Source organism: Cebus imitator, unplaced genomic scaffold (assembly GCF_001604975.1).
Source record: "Cebus imitator isolate Cc_AM_T3 unplaced genomic scaffold, Cebus_imitator-1.0 Scaffold44, whole genome shotgun sequence".
NCBI lineage: Eukaryota > Metazoa > Chordata > Mammalia > Primates > Cebidae > Cebus > Cebus imitator.
The window spans coordinates 3,640,881-3,659,049 of record NW_016107359.1 but is presented as its reverse complement, the minus strand read 5'-3'; the positions used below and the strand labels follow the sequence as shown (position 1 = coordinate 3,659,049).

Here is an 18,169-nt window from a genome sequence, read left to right as displayed (position 1 = left end):
ACAGTGGATAAGCTGTCTGACAAGATAGACAGGGTCAAAATGAGTTGAAGAGATCATTGGACAAAGTGCCAGTGGAAAAATGTTAAGACCCTGGGACAAAGCATGACTTGAGATTATTGTTTATCTCCATTTCTGGCAGCATGATTAGCTCTGTTACTGCCCAAACTGGAATATAAGTACTAGAGGGAGCAACCTGGGAATAATTCTGTTCTCCCAGGGATGAGAACATCAATCCAGGGGCTGAATCCAAGGATTATTTTATTAAGACTTTGGTTTAAGCCCTAGAATTGGATTTGGGATTTTGTATTTGAAATACATGAAGCAAAAATAGAAAGCAACTTTGAATATTTCTGGAGTTTTGTAAGGAATTATCTGTTTCAAGGCTGCTGGGAACAGTTGGGACCGGAGCATGTTCATTGTGGCAATGGAATATTTATTCAGAGAGAAATGGACAGATTCACTAAGTTGCATTGACATAATGGAATGCTGCGCAGTCACTAAAAGGAGTGAAGTAAACCATGATGCCATGATCTACTCAATGAATCAAGTTGCAGAATTGGCAAATTATGGTTCTATTTGTGTGCAAATGAAGACCTGCTGTTAGCATGGTTATCTTGGAGGAATACGTTAAATGCAGTGGGACAAGAATTTATTTTTGTTTCATTCTATTATGTGCACTTGCATTTTTATAAGACACATATATTCCTTTTAATAATAATAAGTCTTGGGTCTCAAACAGGAAAACTGGAAAAATCTTCTTTCCTCAGCAATAATCATGACACATCTCCATGAAGAGAGGACCTAATTTCAAAATTTTCCTCCACCCTGTTTCCACAACACAGGACTAGTACATCCTTCAAGGTTAGACAGGTTAACTGAGGTACACTGCCCACAAGAAACACACATGTGTGTTGACTATAAGTATAGTGGTTTATGGAGTCTTAGAAATTATCTAGTAAGTAACATTTGTGACAATGACAATGACAGCACAGATCCTCTGCTGTGACTCTCCCAGAGCTCCCAACACCATGACCTATAGGCATGCCTCAGGCTAGGGAGAACACTGTGTGTGAAAGCAGCCATTGTAAATGAAAGGTTCGGTGCTATTCAAGCCTTTTATAAGGCTGAGCCTGAGGTCCTCCTTCTCTGTCCCCTCCTTCTCTGGCTGTTGTCTTTCACAGTGCTCTGGAAGGGCTCTGGTTATGCCATTAAGTTGTCCTGTGACACAGGGATCTGCAGGATGAGGCAAGGTTGGTAATGGATGGTCTTAATTCTCTGGAGTCATCACAGGTATCAGAGATTCTCTGTGCCAGCCATCAACCTTGTTAAATCTATCATCCCTATAGAGTTGAGTACTTTCCTTGTCTCACATTTATTCACCTGCCTTGACACATCCTTTTGTAGAGTCATGTAATTTTTTTCCCCTCTAGCTTTCAAGAGCTTTCAAGTCCATTTATAATTCAGCTAAGTGAAAGCTCTAAAACTAATTTACGGTGAACTTTTACCCTCCCACTGTCTGATCAATCCTTTCAAAGGGAGCTTAAGAAAAGAGATGAACTTACTGACTCAAAGTTTGCATTTTCAATTTTGCAGAAACAGGATGGCTCAATATTTTTGGACAATGATCTTCAAAAATGATAGAAATGAAAGCTCTAACTCGCTAAGAAGGACAAAAATATTTCTTAGGCAAGGAAAAGTTTTGATGCATTTCATGTTTTGTGAATAGACTGGAATGTGAGTTTCCCATTTCAAAGGATTCATGGGCATAACACCTGTGCTTTTATCCAGGCCCTCACACTTGCTTGAATGCCTTCGTCTCCGTCTTGAAATTCTTAATCATTTTACCTTTGAACTTGTGTTCGGTAAGGGAAGGCCAAAAGGGGAAGGCGGTGTGCACATGAAGAGAAGGGATCTGTGGTGCACACCCCTGTGGCTTCTCAACAGATCCCAAGAAATGCTAAACCTCAAAGCAAAAGGTGTAACTTAAAATGTTTTAATGATGCAAGAAGTTATGTTTAACTTAAAAAGGAAGCTCAGCTTAATAACTAAAATCAAATCAGCTTGAGGGACAAGGCAAAAATGAAAACTTCTGACTCTGTATCACAGCCCTCAACCAGTCAAGTAATTACCAAGAGTCTGAACTCTTTGGCTGGTCTAAAATGGTATTCTTGTACTTTCTAATATGGTAATGCTATTGTAATCCCCGCAATACATAGAAACATGTATTAGTGAAATATAAGAAGGCATTAAAATGAGCATATTCTATAGTAACCACAGACAGGTATAAAAACAAAAGTAGAAATAAGTTTTAAAAATGAATTAAACCCTTTTCATTGATGTTTTATTTTTATTTTATTTTTCTGTAGAGGCAGGGTCTTCATAGGTCACTACAGCCTTGAACTTCTGCACTGAAGCAATCTTTTCACCTCAGCCTACTGACTAGTTAGGATTACAGGTGTGTACCACTATGCCTGGCTGTGTTGACGTTTTAGATTAGGTTAAGTGCAGTAACGAGTTTTCTATTTACTGTGTAGTTTTAAGTTCTGTCTTTTTGGTTAAGATGCTTAAGAAGTAAACTTTGAATCACAACCTTAATTATTTAAGCAATGTATTAATTAGTCATCAATGCTTAAATGTTTAGAAAACACTGGTTTACAAGGGTAAGATTTACAGGTTTAATAAACTGAGCCTTAATCATACTATAAAGGGTGGTTAGGTTTTCCACTAGAGCTCCTGGCTTATGAAATAATGGAAGGTTTTAGAGACATGAACATTGCCTTAGGGAAAATTCAAAATTCAGTGCACTGATATTAAGGAAATGAACTTCATCCAGTCCCTGTTTGTTTTCATGCTTAACGATCAGGCTGCAGAGTCAGGCGTGGGCTAACTCTTGGTTCTATCCTATAGTCTGAGTTTGGGCAAGTTACGTAGGACCTCTGAACCTATTAGCTCATCTCTAAAAATTGGGTCAAAAACAGCTTTCCTTGAAGGATTTTCTTGTGGAGATAAAATTAGAGAAAGCATATAAAGTGCTGTGGGAAGTATCACTGTCCACTGAGGGGAAGAAAACTCTGCTGTACGTTTATTTCATTCTCTGGTGATTTCTAAAAGGATGCCTGGGAGGCTGTAAGGCACTCGATGTTTGGCACAGAAAAAATGTTCCATCCATCCTTGTTGACATGAACGACCTACTGCCAGGGATGCTGTTAACTAAGCAAATAGCAACTCTGTAGACAGAGAATAATGGGGAAAGTAATCAGTGTGCTGTTCAAGGTAGTAGCTATTCAGGTTAGCAGGTAAGTCATTATCTGCTAATGACCAAATAATAACCTAGGAGTCTGTAAAGAAACTACCTGGATAGAGGATCAATGCTGATTGACTGGGTAGGGAGTAAGGTCAGCAGTGGCAAACTTCATCTGAGTTAGAGACGCAAATCAATCACTCTAGAGTGAGTGGAATTGATGTCTACTTGTATAACTCTCACTTCTTTAGTACCTATTGCTATGCTAGTCAAAAAGTAGGCACACGATGAATGCTTGAAAACAAATGAAAAGCAAAGCTGAATCAAGTCTTTTTATTCCAAGTCCAGCTGCTTGAGCCATCAGAGTTAGACACACACAAATCCAACTATCTATCTGGGAGGGGGATCCCGTACTAAGAAGCATATGTGATACGACTGGAGCAGCTGTGCTCTCTTAGCTCTGACAGGCTGCTCATTCAGAGTCGACAGGACCACTGACCCGAATAGTTTTAACAAAATAGAAAATGTGCAGGATTTACATATAGATAGCACTGACTGGATGTACCTTTCGGCACTTGTTAATTTTGGAGTATACCTGGGTATATGCATGAGTTTTCCTGAATTCAAATGCCTGACTCCAGAAGCTAAATTGCACCAAAAACTGAATGGTTTTCTCCTCTACAGCATAAATAACACTGAACAATTGACAGCAACCAATGTTGCCCTTGACAACCCAGAGCCATTGGGGTATTTTGGAGACCTGAACTGAGCAAAGCACTGCAGAGCCTTTCCTTCAAAAGCAATTGCATAAGTCATTGTTCCAACAGCCAAAATACAAGATTCTCAAATCTATGATTTTTCTTTTGTCTTGTCATACTGGATTTTCTGGAACTAAAAAAATCACATAAATTTTGATTAGCTATTTTTTACTACCTTGCCTTAAATTTCTTTAGCTCAGGAAAATATTTTCTGCTTCATTTCCTAATCAGGTAACAACAAACAACACCAAATGTTATTTGATGTTGATTTCTAGCTGATGGTCATTGATTCCTCTTCATTTTAAAGAGAGAATGTGTAACTTACTCTGGAAGTTTTGCCAAGCCTGCTATTCCATTCTCCAACTCCATTATGTCCCCATCCTTGACTTGCAACATTGAGATGTTTGATTTTACTTTTACCCTTCTCGTACTCCTGCTCATGTAAAATGCTAATTTCTGGCCCAGAGCTGGCTCCTGTTCATTCATTCCTATTATCTCGCCTTTCCTCCTGTTACTCTGCTCCTACTTGGAATAAGTCTATTTTGAATGCCTTCCCTTTTCTTTCCTCTGGTGGAAAGACTGCTCATGAAAACATGAGTAGTCTTAAGAATCATCAACTGCTTCACTGGAAGCCTTTTTTTTTTTTCTCTCAATTACTTCACACCCACAATGACCTTCTCTTCTGAATTTCTGAATAAATCACCATCAGTTCTTCATGCCCATCAGCAAGCAATTAGTTATTGAATTCCTCCATACTCCATGAATTGCTCAATTGCACCTCAGCAGTTTTGAAGTGAGTCACCATGTTTTATAAACTTCTTTTACCTCCCACAAAGCTCAGACAGAGCTGAATGTATTCAGCCTTCAACATTTACTGATCAACTTAACCAGGTCGGCATTTCCATCTTCTAAATTACAAAATTCCTTGTGGTACAATTTTCTTTGTTAAACTTTGTATATCATAGAAACCCTGACTGACATACAAATGGTTTGAGAATGGCTGTTCCCTGTATCTGAGATACACTATTACAGCTCCTTACCTGAGTTAAAAATCGGAAACCAGTGGTAGAATTCATTCTTGTAGGGGACGGTGTCAAATTCACTGCACTGCATCTGCCGAAATGTTGGTGTATCTGAGCGACAGGGGTGGACGTTGCACAAGCGATAGCGTTTTCTTTCTCCAGTACAGTATTTCCCTCCAAACTTTGGTCTACAAATGAAATAGACAAGTTATTCTTTTAGTATGCTTAAAGGCCAACATTTTTCTTTAAAACTCCTCTCGTATCTGGCCTTGACAAACGATGTCTCTCTATGCCCTCAAAACTTACCCTTTAAATAAATACTTCATATTTTACACATTTTTTCCTTGCTTCCCAACATTTCAGTCCTTGCTTATTTTGAAATAGTTTGTATACCATTTCCACCTGTATATCCTCCAGGTGAGCTGAAAAAGGATACATCATTTTTTTTTTTCAAATAAGCTTCTTCTCTGATTCATATGGTGAGTTAAAAGTGGTCAGATTTCAGAATCATACATCTTTGCCTTCCTTGGATCCCATAGTCAATCAGTTGCCTGGTCATCAGTTCTATAATTACATTTGTTTCTTACTCCTCAACTCTACAATTATCAAACCAGTCCAATTCTTATCTCCATTCCTATCCCTCCTCGGCCCACTTTTAAAATTAAACTCACAGTACAACCTATTATCAGGTTAAAATTTTCAGATTGCCTTATTATTTTAGTTTTCTGTTTTAAAATCTCTAACGGCATCCAATGGTCACATCAGCCTCTCGAGCTTGGCATTCAAAGCCCTCACAATCCTGCCTTAACTCACCTTAACAATTTACTTCCAACACTCTGCTTCATCTTACACTGCTCCAGTGGTGCCAACTGCCTTATATAATATTTCTTTTCTGTACCGTTGGATAGATTTTTTTCCTCTCTTAAAGTCTCCGTATGTCTACATACTGCCCATGTTTGAAGAACCAAATAAATGCTACCTCCAACATGAATCCTTCCTGGATTTCTACCAGAAGTAATTTTTTTCTCCTCTTAAATGACATTTCGTGTACCAGCTGCCTGCATGTCCTGAACTTATCATTGCCAAAGATAGTTATTTGATGGCACCATCCAAGCTCTGTGTCCTCTGTGGTGCCTAAGCATACTCTGGCACTTAATAAATATCCAATGAGTGAGTAAGTTAATCTTATTTTAGAAAAATAACTCTTTGATTTTTCTTTCCTTGGATACACTTGAGGGCCTAGCAACCTTCCTATCAGGAACAATGGATCACTCAAAATGGGAGACGGCATTCACAGCTTTGAGAGAGGTGATGAGACTAAGTATCCTTTGAGAGGTTCCCAGGCATGCTTTCTGATCTCCATCTTGCCGCAGTATCTGAATCAGGGACTACGCCTCCTCCTATTGCAGGAGTGCGAATAGCCTGGAGTTTGAATTTGGCATCACCTTTTTGTTAGATGAATCTGAACAAGTTACCTTATTTCTCTGAGCCTCAGTTTTTTTTTCATTTATAAGATGAGCATAATAGGTTTTATCTTACAAGTTGTGAGTACTGCATGAGACAATACACATACAGATTTAGTAGGGTAGTTAACACAGAATAAGAGCTCAATAACTGATAGATTTTTTTTGGTTATTGTGAATAATAATCAACCGTTATTTATATGCTACCATGTGCTCAACACCATGTTCATGGAGAAGAGCGTGCAAATGGAGGTCAAGCCATGCTCTATGGTTCCTAGAAATTTACAAGTTGAGGAGAAAAAAATAACCTATATAAGAAATGAGAGAAAATTTAAGACAGCAACTATGTATCCCAGACTGAAAGTGTAATGAGAGTTTTGTGCAGGGAGAAAGCCATAGAAATGAGGCTAGTTGAGAAGGATTTACAGAAGGGCTTGTCCTGGAGAATGGTCCTAAAGGATGGCTGGAAAGTAGCTTCTCTGTGCAAAGGCAGAAGGCATGTCGAGTGAGCAGCCCAGATGAAATCATATTCCAGACACACAGAAAGCCAGAACATCTCCCAAGGGTACACCAGCGGTAGTGGCAGAGCCAAATTGGAACCGTCGTCTTCCTTGGTCCAAAGCCTGAGCTGTCATCCACTGCGTTACACCGCCTGACTGCAGAATCCTGAGAGACCGAGTCCTCAAATCCTGGCGTTCTTGTCAAGTTCTGGTTCCAGCTGTCATTCTTGTTGGTTCTGCTGTACTTTGTTCTCCTTGAATGTCCATGAGATTTTCTATACCTCCCCTCCCTCAATGTGGCTGGAGTAAGCTTCTGTTCCTCGCTCACGAAAGAGTGAAACAGCTTTGACCAAGTCAGTTCACATAGTAAGCTCCTCATTTGTTGACCCCCTGTAGGAGGCACCAAGAATTGTCCATGATATTTAATGTTAGGTTGCTTTTCTTTTTGTGATGATGGAGTGACACACCATGATTTGGTATCTCTCCAATTCATTTCCATCTAACCAATATCACTGACAGTCTCTTATGAGCCAAACTCTGCTGGGTTCTCACTAGACAGTTGACCTACAGCAATGATGCAGTCCAGAAGTCAGCTGGCTCATGCAGTGGCCTGAACCTGTGACTTGAATCACAGATCCAAATCTATGACTTGGTTCCACTGACAGTGTTCTAATGAATTTAAGCAAACCAGCAATGAAGAACAGCCATGTCCATTCACCCAAGGAGACTCTATGACAAACTGTGGCCTTGGAGTTGAGAATTAGAATTGTCTTTCTCCTGAAGCCAAATTAGAGATTCATCCTTCAGTTCCTCAACTAGCAGTTCCCTTCTCTGATAATCACAGGTCACTGACCAGCCTCCTAAGAAGGTTATACACTGGTGGTGGCAGAATATACAGTATTGAAAATGAGTCCCAGAGCAAATTGCCTTTCTTTTCTGATCACTCAAATGAAAATTGAAATCACATTTCTGGATTAGAGTGAAACAAACTGTTAAATGACAATTTTCCCTAAAAATAAAGTACTCTATGAGAAACTCTTGGTTTTGAATTTTGAAAGTCACAGAAACTCTATATTTAAATGAAAACAACTTTTATCAAAGGGCGAAATTTTTAAATAATTTTGTGAAGAATTTCCAAATGCATGCTTATAAGTGTGGTAAATGATAAAGATATAGTAACTACAATTTATTGACACTTTATTATGTAGTAGGTACTGTGTTAAATTCTTTACACATACTAATTTATTAACCCTTAGAAAAAATATATATGTGTATGTGTTATACATATATACACATATATATACATATATAAACATATATATACACATATATATACATATATAAATACTGTACATCTAGGTAATACAGTTATTAACAAAAAAGATAAATAATCTTTGGAACTGAGATACTGAAGGATAAAATCACTTTTATTGCTTGCCTTTTAAAAAATGTGACTCTTACTCTTCAAAGTAGATGAATGTAAATTTAGCTAAAAGAAACAATATAATTTCCACTTAAAGAAGGCATCACATACATACTTTCAAGAAATTACTTAGGAGACAGTGCATCAGAAAATAATGGAATTAAGAATGTAATGTGTATTTGAAAAACAAGCAAGTTTAAATTTACCGCATATATAATATTGTCATACAAATAGAATATGTGAAAAATTGAGCAATTTGCTTAAAAAATTGAAAGTCATTTATAAAATAGCATTTACAGAATCCTTAACAGGCTACTAGGAACTTTAGGGTTTATAAAAATCCTTATCTAAAAATACTAAAAATAATTATTCTAAAAAATGTACCTATTTTACTAGTTGCTTAAGGAATATTTTCATAAAATTTTACATTTATTATAATTGAAAGCAAGCTATAATTTTATCAGCAAAATTGGGTTTCACTAATCTCTTACTGATAGAGTTATTTAAAAAGATTTAATTACGTAATCTCCTAGAAGCTTTCACATAGATTGCACACTTAAAATAAATTTGCTTATTTCCCCAAATGATAAGATCAGCTTACTTATCCAAGCTTTACCAAGAATCCAGTGCCACGCCTAAATGAAACAAAATAAAACAGAACCAATTTCTTTTCCCACTCTCTGTGAATCTTCTTGTTTCTTTTTGTCTTGGGAAACCCATTTAATTTCCCTCGAGGGGCCTTGGGATCACTGAGGTCGTGCCATTCAAGACTGCCCCAACCAGAACGTGCGGAGGGAAGGGAAATCTATTTATCTGGACTTACTCAGGGTCGTTGCACAGCCTCTCTGCACTCTGGACTCCAGCCCCACAGGTCCTGGAACAGTGGGACCAGGGTGACCAGCGGCCCCAGCCTCCAGGAATGCTCTCTGGCTTCTTCCCCACTGTGATGCATTTGCCTGCCATACACCACTGGAAAGGGAAGAGGCAGGAGATGGATGTGTCAGGAAGGTTACCACAGCAAGCTGAGTCAAGAGCCCTAGAAGTCCAAACCCAATTCTCTGCAAGCAAGGGCTTTCTACAGTCACATGTCGGATGTAAAACAAAGAAGGGCCCATACCAGTTTCTGCCAAGAGTCTTGGGTTTTAGAGTCAGAGAGTTTCAGGAATGGAAGGAAACGTTATGTTGCTTAATCACAGCCTAATCACAGGGGTGCCACACAGTGTGGTTGGCACATTGCACACTAGAATGTAAATCAACATGCTACTTCCTTTACTGAGAAAGTCTTGTTATGAAAAGCATGTCAGCTTAGTATGCTTATTAACATAGTTGCTTAGTAACATAGCTGATTTACTTTCTGGTGCAAGGTCCTTATCTTGTTGCAAACAACAATAGTTCATGCACTGGCACGGTGAATAGCACTTCTTTATAGCTCTCCAGGTATTTAATGACTGGGACAGAGAACTCATCCTGCAAAAAGTCAATTTCACTGCCCAATCACACTAGTTGTTAGGAAGTTCTTCATTATATCAAGAAAGAAATTCTGTTTTCCTTTAACTCTAACCACTGTTTGCAGCTCTGGCCTTTGAAGCAAGTAGGAAAAAAATCAACTCTCTTCCCTCTTCAAGGCAGTCCTTCCACAACTATCAGTTTAGGAGAGTGAATATACAAAAATGAAAACAAAGGGAAATGCTACGTGGTTGTCATGAAAAGCCACATTTCCTGGAGGATTTGGACATGTTTCATTGCCTGATATCCTTTTTTTCCCCTCATTTTTTCTGGCCACTATGTATTTTGTCAGGGTTTTCTAATCTCAGTGAGGGGTCGTGCCACACTCAAGCTGCATAAAGATGCCCACTAAACACAGAAGCTCTAGGCCCACAAGACACCCAGTCTAGAGAGTATCAAACATCTCTGAGTTCTGAGGTGTCTGACTTTCCTGTTTCATAAAGTAGCAGAACTTCAAGAAATGCAGTCATGTCAGATGATGAGAAAGAATGGTAAGTGACCTAAATCTTGCATTTTTGGAAAGAAGAAGCCGCTGGCTTATCCTTTTCGATCTTTGATATGGGAGGAAAAAAGTCAAAAGAAAGGCCTATAATAAGCTTAGAAAATGTTGACCACAAACGCCACAGAACTCCATCAGGGAAAGATGAAACAGATGTTTTGCAAGCGAAACTTGAAACTGGGCCTCAGCCCTCCTTAACTATCTGCTCCCAGTGCAGGTTCACCAGGAGTGGTGGATGTGGGGCGCTCTCCTCCAGCTGGTCTGACTGTGCGACCTCCATCCACTGCCCTTCCCCCAGAGACAGCTGCCCTCTAGGACCTTCTCCTCAGCTCCTTCCAAGAACTCTGTGCCTACCGCCCTCCCACCCAATCTCTCGGCCTGACACATCACCTTCTTCTCACCACATTGAGTTCCATCTGCAGCAGCATCCAGCTTAGAGCGACAATAGCCTTTCACGGAACACCACAGTGTCTGGCAGACGTTCTAGAAAACAAATTGCACTTTTTTTTTGAATTTTCAATACTTGCCCCAAAGTATTTCTATAATTACGGTAAAATATACACATTCACAATAAACGCCACTGTTGTTAGTAACTAGAGTGACAGACAGTAATCATTAGTTTTCAGGTCAAGCTTAACTTAGACTTTGTCATCATTCATAAACAATGGTCTATAGATCATACTAGGTAATATGGAAATGAGAGATAAAACCTGTTTTCTAAGGGTTGAGATGGTCATTTCTATAAGTTTGGCACAATATCCAGCACTCACTGCCCTTGGGAAGGGTAACTGTTGATTGCCTATGAAATGTAAATCTAAACTGTGGCTGGAAGGCGACCTGATTACTAAGAGTTGGGGGTGGTTATAACTTGAGTCTGCTCAGTGAAAAAAATAGAAACTATTCCACTTAGAAAGCCTCAGTTTGTTCACTTATTATCCAAAGTAGTCAGCTACTCTCAGTTTCCAGGATGAGAATTGCATATTCCTTCTTATTTCTACCCCTGTGGGGACAAAGGAAGATAGGCAGGATTCTCAGGTGTCATCTGAAATGGCTTAGCTGCTTCCATCTACCTATTAGTATTTTCTTTCTGTCTACTCATCTTCCATTGTTTTATTCACTTATTGTGTTCTACGCTGTATGTATTTTTCATTACACAACTTCATATTTTAAGCCATTAAGAAAATTATTAATCTTTCTCTCTCTAAATTTTGCCTCTCCTTTTGGAACTTGTAATTATTGTTGATGGACCTTCTTATTTTGTGCTTTATGTTTCAACCTCACTTTCATATTCCCCAGCTCTCAGTCTTCTCTGTGAAAACTGAAGAAACTTCCTCCTCTATCATACAGCCCTAAGAAACACCCATGTGGGATGGGAAGTAATTTTCTCAGCTGTAAATTCCAGTTGATTGATTTTCTTTTCAACTGTGTCAAGTCTGCTGTTTAATCCATCCACTGAATTTTTAAGTCAATAATCACACTTTTCATTTCCAGAAGTTGGATTTATTCTTCCACGTATCTGCCTTACATATATCTTATAGTAATTTTTCTCATATACAATTCATTCTTATATATTTATTTTATTATCCCTATATAAAAATTCAACTTTTGAAGGTTCTTGAGGACTCATTGTCTCTTTTCACTTAGGTCAAGATAGATTACATTAGATTTTGAATTAGAGACTGAAGTATGAACTCATCTGAAGGGTGGCTTTTTCTATTGGAGTTTTGTGCTATCTTGGATGTGTGTTGATTCCTCTGGGGCAGTTTCACCTTTATTTCCAGGCATCCATAGTATCTCCGGGCCAAATGTTTTATTATTATTATTATTATTGCCATGGAGGTAATCAAGCTATACAGGGTACAGATTTAAACTCTAGATAAGTGTGAGCATGGCCTGTAGTAAAGAATTTCTGAGCGAGAAAGTTATTTATCAGTATTTCCGTGCACCCTCCCACTTCCCCACTAGAAAGCAGGCTGAGATAAACGATGCTTCTCTGTCATCTTCCTTTCCTTTTGGTTGATTTCTTCTAGCTTATCCTTTCATGGAAGCATAACTCTTTGAGAATCACAGCTTCATGCAAAGGTCTTGATTCTAAATCCTGGCCCTGCTCAAGGAGAATACATAATTGTCTGTTCTAATTTGGATGTGAATACCCAAGCCCTTTTGTTATCTCCACCTCAGCTCGATATCTATTCATGCTTGTCACTCCCCTTTTATTATTTTTCCCTTCTTTCTGAGGATTTCTTTTACTTTAAGTTCACTGAGCATTTAGAAAGGATGATGTGCTGGGTAAATGCTACACAGAAATTTTGTACTAATTTTCTCAAGTTTTTGGAGTTTAAACAATTTCAAAATAAAAAGTTATAAGATGGACGATGCTACATTTTCTGGTATTTTAGCATGTTGTCAATATGGAAAATGATGAGGTTAACTTGGCTGCCATATAAATGGATCTGAAATCTTCATTCACTTATCTATTGAGTGCCTATTTTGTGCTGAGCATTGCTGAGTGTCAGGGATAAAAATTTCCTCAGAGAGTTGACATGGTAGGAAAGGAGACAGTTCAGTAAACAAGAACCTAAAATACAGTCTAATAAAGCTTTGACAAAGGAAACTCAGGATAGGATATAAACAAATATTTAAGCTGAGTCTCAAATGATGAGCAGAGGGATGGTTCTGAGGAACCAGAGTGTGCAGGGTTCTGGAGGTTGTGGAGAACCCAGCACTTTCAGAGAATGGAGGCTATTATGACAGACAAACACAGACTGCAAAAGAGGAGCTGACCAGAGGTAACTAGGGTGTTCTGTTTCTAGTAAACAGCAAGATACCCTGAAAAACCTTACCTCTATAAATCTTCTAAAATCGTGCATAAAATATTTTAAATGTTTTAAGTGAATCCTTGAGTCACCAAGAAAGTAAAGAAACTCCCCAGAGGCTAAAAATGTAGCAGAAGTGTTAAGCTGGAGATGCAAACCTAGTTAGTTAGATCGTAGATTTATTAGTCACTTAGATACTAGGGACAGTGCCTAGGGCCTGTGTGAAGTGGGAAGTGGGAGATTCCTATTTCTTATTGGAGACCTTCATATAAGGCCATGAGTGAAAGGGTGACCTGAAAAAAATCTAGGTTCACAGAAAACACTTCTGTTTTGATTTTAACTCTAGAAGGAGTGGCCAAAAGTTACCCCTGAGAGTTGGTGTCCATACTCGCCCCCATGCTGCTCATGAAGTCAACACAACATCCAGTCAATAGCATTTTAAATTGACGCAGAGATAAATTTCTCTGAAAGAATGTGCCAGCCATGTGAGCCCTAAAGGAAAACTGACATAAAGTTTTATAACTAAAAGCTCACAATAAAAGCAAAAATTACAAAAGGAAATATCATGTAATACGTGAGAGCCAGAAGAAACTCCAAATAGAGAAACAGAGGCACATAGATTCTGAACACTAAAAGTATTCAGTATAAATTGCAAAATAAGTATGTCATAGGTTATTAAAGAAATAAAAGATTACATCAAAAATTTAAAATTAGGAACAAAATACCATGAAAATGAGAGAAAATTTAGAAAAATAACCAAGTAGGCTTTTATAAATAAAACATGATATAGTCAATAGGTAGGTTAAATATAATGCACAATTGGAAAAATCTGAAGAGAGAACTAGCGAACTAGAAAATAAAGGTAAAGAAATGATATAAAGTACAGAGACATAAAGAGATGAAAATATGAAGGAGACGTTTCCCAGATAGGGAAGATTAGTGATAAAGTTCCATATATATATGATCAGTACCAGACTATAAGGGAAGGGCTAAAACAATATTCTAAAACATAAGGCCAGAGAGCAGGAGGAGAGTGAACTCAGAGGCCCCTTCTTAAGCAATTTTAGGAAATTCGTACTTTATTGCAAGAAAATGGGAAGGCCATGAGATATTCTACTCAAAGGGGAGTGAGTATTTATAAATCCATTTATAAGTGGATTTCCATTTGTAAAGGTTACTTAGGCTGCATTTTGGAAAATGAATCAGAGTTATGTGTTCAGGCTCGACCAATCAGGGTACTGCTGCAGTCATCTAGGAACAGATAGATTTTAGAAATATTTAGGCCAGGCTGGGTGACTCACACCTGTAATCCCAGCATTTTGAGAAGCTGAGACAGATGGATCACCTGATGTCAGGAGTTCAAGGCCAGCCTGACCATGGCGAAACTCTGTCTCTACTAAAAATACAAAAATTAGCCGGGCATGGTGGCGGGTGTCTGTAATCCCAGCTATTCGAGATGCTGAGGCACGGGAATCATTTGAACAAGGGAGGCAGGGAGAGGTTGCAGTGACCTGAGATCGCACTACTGCACTCCAGGCAGGGCAACAGAGAAAGACTCTGTCTAAAAAAAAAAAAAAAAAAAAAAAAAAAGAAAAGAAATTTTTAGGAGGCAGAATTGGCATAACTTGGTAGCCAGTTAGAAGTGAGGAGAGAGGATTTTCGTATCAACTTTACCTTCTCTGCTACTTTGCTTGCTCTGTCTAAGCACAGTTATTTATGTCCCCTGTTAAATTTTTTCTGTGTTTCGTTTTGAATTTCTCACTGTATTAAAATTGTTATGCCTGCCTTCTCCACCATGAGCTCCTCGAGGGCAGACACTTTGTCTTATTAGTTTCTGAGTGCTTATCTTTTCTCCTTATTCAGTACGTAGCACAGAATCTGGCAGGGATTCAGCGAGATTTGCCTCGTCCATATTTATATGTTAACACGGATGCTTCTGCATTAAAAGGGACGAGTTCAGAGAATAGACAGGTTCCACATCATGAAGGACTGCCTCAAAAGGAGCTGGGACTTTATCCTGTGGTCATCGGGGACTCTAACAGCAGATAAGACCATGGTTAGATTGTGGTTTTAAAAGACAACTTCAGCAACAATTTGAATAGGAGGGAGACAAGGTAGGAGGTAATGACTAGCAAGGAAAGATGATGAGAGCCTGAACTGAGGCCGTGGCAGTGGTAAAGAAGAAGACTCTGCAGAAGGTACGGTGTCAAATCCTGAATTATCATTTGGATGTTAAAAATAAACGAGAAGAACGAATTGGTGAATAAATCTTATTTCTACCTTGGGATCTGATGGTACTCTTCAGCCAGATGTGGAATTCAAGAAAGGGAGCAATTTTAGGAATTAAGTTGGTTGCTATGGAGTCTGCAGGTGTGAATCACTGAATCCTGAAAATCACTGTGGAACTGTCTCAACCACCACCCAGTTGTAACGGAATGTAGGCTTTGTACACTACCAAGGAGGCAATGTCAAGGAATATGACTCCAGTTTAATTGTTTTGCCTTACAGACACGCCTTGTCTTAAATATAAAGCTTCAGATTTCCAAATATTGCCCTGGCCCTTCCTTCAGCATGCTGGAGCTCTGAAGCCCTGCGTATACCCAGCAAGGGGCACCAAGATAGCCAACACTTACTTCTACTTCCTGGCAGAAGGTAGCATTGGGTCCATACTGTAGCTGGCACTGGTGGTGAACATCGTAGATCACTCCTGGGGCAATGACCTTGGACCTCAAGCCTTTCTTTGTGGGTATGTCATCAAGACAGAACCCCCAGCCTCGGCTGAAAACAAGTTAACAGAAATGAGAGGAGTTGTTTAGGAGTCCCTTCACCTTCAGCCTTTCAGTCAAACTTCCCTCTGGTTTACTGTTTGTCCTTTAAGACAACTTTATTTTTTACAAGGCAGAGACCCCTCTAGGCCCAAGGGGGGCGTTAATAAAAGAAAATGCAAATCAATCCCACACCATAAGCTTAGTTTATCTAGAAAATACAAGCCATGGTAAAATTTGAAAATCATTATCCTACTCTCGATGAGGTTTGAGTGACCACTTCTGACCTGTGTTGGTTGTTCCTGCCAGTTCCCAAGGACTTAATTCATAATTAGCTCATAAAAAGCTGTTTCAGGGCAGGAGCATTTGGGATGGGACAGGATGCTCACTTGGCTGTGGCCAGAGAGCAGGGCCCATCTAGACCTCAGGATCAGAATACAGAAGTGAAATCCGCCCTTTCTGATGCCACCCGGACACTGTGGCCTGTGGGATGGAACCCAGCCTTTTCCAGGCATCAGCTTCTCTGTGTAAAACTCAGTGCAGTTTCTGAGTTAATGAGACTCAAGTGAGGGCATCATGAGACACGTCACTTACTCCAAAAAGCGGGTGATGTACTCCTTGCTGCACTTGGACCACGTCAGCGGAGTGGGATCGTACTGCAGCTGGCGGGACATGATGTACGGGTGTCTGCCCACGGGCTCACAGTCATTTTCTTTCCCGTCATGCTGGATGCCGAAGCTGGCAGGGAGGAACCAAGCACAAGAAGAGCAAGCAGGCAGGCATTAAACGGAGAAAAACCACAGTTTCGCTAAGAGCATAATAACCCACAGAGAGCCACATTTGTACAGGAGGCAACTGTTTGCAAAGTGAGGCTTTGAAGTTGGAGGGGCATAGCTAATTTTCAAACTGAAAAGCACAGGGAACACCGTAGGCATGCTTTATGTCAAATATGCATCCATGGGGGCCATACAGCTAATTCAGAAACTTCTGCTTGGCAGAAGGCTAAGAGCTCTGTCTGGGTTTCTTTCTATGAGTCAGGAGTCAGGAAGGCAAATCCTGCCCCCGGCTATTTGCTTTCTCCTGCTGCAGCAACCACAGCGCACAGAGCAAAAGAACAAAACCTTCCTTCTCCCTTTTCATCATAAGAGAGGGTATAAAAAGAGAAGCCTCTGGGAGACTTTGTCAAAACCTACAAGCTTTGAGGGATAGGTGTCTTTCTACTATTGCCACACGAGTCCTCCAATAGTGGACACATTAAGGAGACCACCTAATTCAGTGGTTAAGAGCTGGGTTTTTAAGACAGATTATCTGGATTTGAATTCCAGTCTTGCCACTTAAATGACCTATAAATTATCAAAACTTGCCTCATTTTCCTTTCCTAGAAGATGGGGTAGTCATCCTAGTGCTACAATGAGATCTGAAATTGAAAACTACTTAACAAGGTACCTGGCAGATAATAAGGGCTTCGTAAATGATATAATTTTTTAAAAATTGTTTTTTTTTAAATCATGATCTAGCTTATTTTCCTTTTCCATATGAAAAAGTTTGGACTTGGAGATTTGTCAAAAGTCATATAGCTTGTTAGTGGTAACTAAGTTTTAGACACAGATCTTTGTGCTCCTAACACAGTGCTCTTGTCCATGTGTCACTTGGTTTGTCCCCCGACCTTCCACTGCTAGGGCTGACCCAGTGAAGCAGCCTTGAAGGGTCTTAAAGAGCTTAACCATCCAACATGGCACGGGGTTCCTGGGGAAGAAGCCAGCTCAGAAGCCTTGTTTATAAGCTACGTTCTCAAGATCACCCAAAGATGCTTTCTGAAGATTCCCAGAACTCTCTCCACTGGGATGGACTTTGAGACACTGGACGTTTAAACCTGGAGACATTGGCTTAAATTTCTAAATCTGTATGACCTTTTACTCTTTGTAGTGAAATTTAACTCCTCTTACTGGAAAGCTCATATCCAACTTCTAATCACATTCAACATGAATACAAAACTCACAAAGCAGTCGGAGAATTAATGTACAAAGCTCTTACCACTCACCCACAAGGAATATTATTCAATGGATTCAATGAAAACTTCCTTCTGAGCAGGCTTTCCCTAGCCTGTTGCAAATCCAGCCCTACCCAGCTCATGAAGTACTCTACAAGTTTAACTGTTCAATAGTTAAAATTCTAA

At 39.4% G+C, this 18,169-nt stretch overlaps 1 protein-coding gene across 1 annotated transcript in view; it reads right to left on the bottom strand.

Moving 5' to 3' along the window:
• LOC108303007 (A disintegrin and metalloproteinase with thrombospondin motifs 12-like) overlaps positions 1-18,169 on the bottom strand; it is a 237,788-nt gene that overhangs the window by 98,297 nt on the left and 121,322 nt on the right. Inside the window, exons 9-13 of the mRNA XM_037737886.1 lie at positions 16,588-16,731; positions 15,862-16,006; positions 10,803-10,895; positions 9,231-9,376; positions 5,040-5,209 (exon numbers count right to left, since the gene is read on the bottom strand). Coding sequence (XP_037593814.1) covers positions 5,040-5,209; positions 9,231-9,376; positions 10,803-10,895; positions 15,862-16,006; positions 16,588-16,731 — 698 coding nt within the window. The remainder of the gene's footprint in view (positions 1-5,039; positions 5,210-9,230; positions 9,377-10,802; positions 10,896-15,861; positions 16,007-16,587; positions 16,732-18,169) is intronic.